Below are 4,175 nucleotides of genomic sequence, written 5' to 3'. Positions count from 1 at the left end.
GGGACTCTGTGGTAGCCTGGGAGCCTTTAACAAGTTTTTACAGAACGTTTTCAGGGATTTACGTGACGTGATGCGGATTTACTTCGACGACATTTACGCGTACACCAAAATAGAAGATGTCGACGAGCATATTGCCGCGTTGGGCAGGGTTTGGAAGCGACGTGAAGAGCAGAAGCTATACGTCAAAGCTGTCTAAGTGCCAACTTTGTGTCGACGAAATTCCATCTTTAGGTGGCTTTGTCGGACGCAAGGGTGTTCGAATGGACCCCGATAAGGTGAAGATTATCACAGACGGGCCAGCTCCTAAGACAAAGAAGCAAGTGGAAAGCTTTATGGGGACAACTGTCTACGTTTTCAATTTTGTAAGGCTTTTGCTCGGTTTGAAGGTCCTTTGCACGAATGTATAAAGGGAAAACGTTCTCGAGATGCGATCGAACTGAAAGAGGACCAGTTGCAGTGTTTTGATGAGTTAAAGAAACGCTTGTCATCACCACCGGTTCTCCGTTTTCCTGATGTCACTAAGCCTTTCGGTATTCGAATGGACGCCTCAAATTTCGCAAATGGGGGAGTCTTATTTCAAAAGGAGGGAGAGTTGGAACATCCTATTACCTTACTGGCCGGAAGGTGAAACCAGCATAGCTGAACTACCCACTACGCGAACAAGAGCCTCTCGCGATCATGCATGCGCTGAAGCCATGGCGTGTATATCTGCTAGACAAGCCCTTCCTCGTCGAAACCGATCATAAGAGCATCGAGGTGATTATTACGCAGAAGACAGCGAATAGACGCTTTGCGCGGTGGTTCAATGAACTCGCGGAGTTTCGACCCATGCTCACGTGGATCCCAGAAGAAACAAATGTAGTCGCAGATGCATTGCCAAGGAACCCTGCGTTCGAACATGAGGCTGCGCTAGTAAGTCTTCAGGGAACTTCTTGATACGATTCCAAACAGTGAGATTGTGGGAACCATGGTAGCGAACAAGGTGACTGTGGCACAGTTTGCAAAGAAAATGTATTCATGGAACACGGACTTGCAGGGAAATGTCAAGAAGATCAAGCTTGGAGACAACGTTCCGCATTACTCGCTCAATGATGGTGGTTTATACTACCAGACCGGTGAAGATGAAAATCCGCGACTGTATATTCCGGATGACGAAGATCTAAGAAACCGTGTCATTTGCGAGAGCCACTATGCCGTAACGGCAGGCCATACTGGATCGTACATGACTTACGTTGCAGTACGAAAGAGGTATTATTGGCCAAAGATGACGAAGTGTATCCAGCGTTTTTGCAACACTTGTGAAACCTGTCAGCGCAACAAGGCTAGACAAGTGAAACCTCCGGGATTACTTCAACCGCTGGAAGTACCAAGAGGTATGTGGATCGACATTTCGATGGATTTCATTGTGTCTTTACCTCCCAGCAAGGATGGTAGCAATGTCATCATGGTCATCGTAAATCGATTGATCAAGCGTGCAAAGTTCATTGTAGAGCAGACGACAGATAGCGCCGAAGAAACTGCAAATATCTTCATATATAACTTTGTAAAAGGTCATGGCCTTCCGAAGACGATTGTGTCTGATCGTGACGCCAAATTTACGTCCAAGTTTTGGCAGGCTGTTATAGCTGCTATGGGAACGCAGCATAATCTGTCATCGGCATTTAGACCACAGACGGATGGACAAACGGAGCGTACGAACCATTTCATCGGGGATTATCTTCGTGGAGTCGTTAACCCAGCCCAGAGCGATTGGGATGAGTTTCTTCATATGGCAGAGCTTACCTACAATCGACATGTGCATTCGACGATCAGAATGGCACCGGGTAAAGCGGATCTTGGATATATTCCGTACATGCCCGAGAAGGTCACGTTAGACCCGGGATTCAACAAGTTGGAGAAAGCAGCAAAAGAGTTCTTACTCCGGCAAGAGGTCATCCCCGAGGTAGCGCACGACCGTATGAGTGAAGCCCAAGAGTGCATGAAACACTATTACGACAGAAACAGATTTGTTCATGACTTCGAGACTGGTGATATGGTGTTACTTGACGGAAAGAGCATGGACATCCGCCATAAGGGGTATGCACAGTCGAAGAAGTTAGCTCCAAGATTTACTGGACCCTTCCCGGTACTGAAGAAGGCATCTCGAGACTAATATGAGCTAGGACTTTCGCAAAAATTGAAGCTACATCCGGTGTTCCATACTTGTCTGGCCCGAAAAAGAATTAACAGCTCTTTAAATCGGCGATAGCTTTGGTCGTACAGCTTTAACGGGAGCGTGGTTGAGCTAGATTGGAAGTTCTACTTACGTAGCGTCAGCACGATTGTTTTGAGAGCAAATTTCCCGTCAATTTTGACCATTTGAACTATCACTTTATGGAGGGGTGTAGTGTTTTTTTCGCTTTGGCGTCAAAAATAATCAGAATTAAACTTTAAAATATAGTAGAGAAAGCGCAAACGGAGCTTAATCTAGTGGTATATCACTAAAAGCAATTTGATCCATTTTCGTGTCAATTACTCTTAATCCGTGTGCTTACAAATCCTCATATGAACTCATTTTAGCCAATCGTACCCATTTCAGAATGGGCATTGACCAATCATACATGCGAGGTTTTTTTATGAAAAACCTAACTGTTAATTAATTTCTGGACCGGAGAAGTACGTCACTATTGAAGCTGTACCGCAAATACCTCAAGCCAAGGCAAAATGTGAATAAGGTTGTGTTAGCCGACGTTTCCGAGAGCCAACTCGTTAAAACCGTCATTGGACATCGCAAGTACAATGGAAAACCGCAGTGAAAGATCGGGTGGCTTCGTGAAACCAAGAAGGAATACATTTGGGAGCCCGTAGAGAATCTAACACAAATTTCCGGACTCATCGACCTTTACTGGAAGTCCAAGCAGAAAGAGAACCCTTTTCTCTAGGAGGGGCTCGTCTTCGAAGGGGGGTCATGTGACGTGATGGTCACTGGTCAATGCCATGGCAACGACCAGCTACGCCAATTATTTGACTTCGGCTGGTCAGATTATTCTGATCGGCTTGAACTTGAGGAGGTTTTTTAAATTGCTTGTCTTTACATCATACGGCAATCCTATTGGTCCAAAATCCCATGGATTTGCAAAAATCAAGCTTTTATCCGGAAATTGTGATTATGGGGCGCTGTGCGAAATTTACGACCAAGATAAGAATTAGGATTCATAGGCTTTCATTGGTAGTTACAGGAAAAATTAGGATTTGATAAAGATAGATTTTGGTATGGGATCTGGATACGTCCGTGAATATCTGGTACGGGTTGTGCGGCAGCTACTAGCTTGCCGCCGCCAACTTTAACTGATTAATCACTTCTCAATTTGCTTTCGGGCAGCAACTCCTCTCCTCCCCTACAACTCTCTTCGGCGCCCGTACTCGCCGTCTCCGCTCCTACGCTTCCTCGCTACTTTGTGATACAGTAGGTGGGTACATAAGTAAGCTTAGTATTAGTAAGCCGCAGATTAAGAAGTTGTTTTGCTAATTTTCGGTTTCGATCACTGGCGGAAATAAGCTGGATAGGGCGTTCTTCATTATACCGTAATTGCCTGGTTGCTCTGTTGAAATCCTTTATGCGTAGTGTTCGGATAGCAAGCCGAAATTCACCACAGAGCTAGGTGGAAAGACCAAAAGACTACTCTATCGTCACGTTTTGAGGAATACCTGGATTAATCTATTATGATAGAGGTGCTCCATACCTTGTTAGCTATACACAACAGCACAGAGCTGGTCACACTTGAACGCACTATCACTCTGAAGATGCTTCTCGTTTGACTGGCACTGGTTATTTGAGTCAGCCGAAACCCTTAGCTACCTTTATCTCGATAAACCCTCAAATGTTCAACCAGCTTCTTCGAGACGGGGTCTTCAAATTTTTCTGTAACCTTCCGAACCTTCATTTTCGCAGATCTAGCGGCAGTCACCTTCTTCAGTACTTCAGGCCAGCTTACAATTTGCTCTTCCTCAATGTCACCTCGGTCATTTTCAGCTCGACGCAACGAGCGCTGGACGTCTGTATGAATTAAAGTGAATGGATCAGATAGAGCCCCGTTTTCAGTACTATTTCCTTTCCCAATTACAACAAGGAGGCCATCGATACTGTGGTGGAGCGTACCTACAGCCATCACAGCGAAAATGTAAGCGAGGTGCAT

General features: G+C 45.3%; 1 protein-coding gene across 1 annotated transcript; it reads right to left on the bottom strand.

Annotated features, from left to right (window-relative positions):
* Positions 1 to 3,830: 3,830 nt before the first annotated feature.
* On the bottom strand, positions 3,831 to 4,175 carry PITG_05121 (avr2 family secreted RxLR effector peptide protein, putative; the record flags this gene model as incomplete). Its single annotated transcript, XM_002998776.2, has 1 exon — positions 3,831 to 4,175. The coding sequence occupies one exon, from the start codon at positions 4,173 to 4,175 to the stop codon at positions 3,831 to 3,833; it is 345 nt and encodes a 114-aa protein (XP_002998822.1).

The sequence above is a fragment of the Phytophthora infestans genome, genomic scaffold, assembly GCF_000142945.1.
Source record: "Phytophthora infestans T30-4 supercont1.7 genomic scaffold, whole genome shotgun sequence".
NCBI lineage: Eukaryota > Oomycota > Peronosporomycetes > Peronosporales > Peronosporaceae > Phytophthora > Phytophthora infestans.
This window is presented reverse-complemented; position numbering and strand designations above follow the sequence as displayed.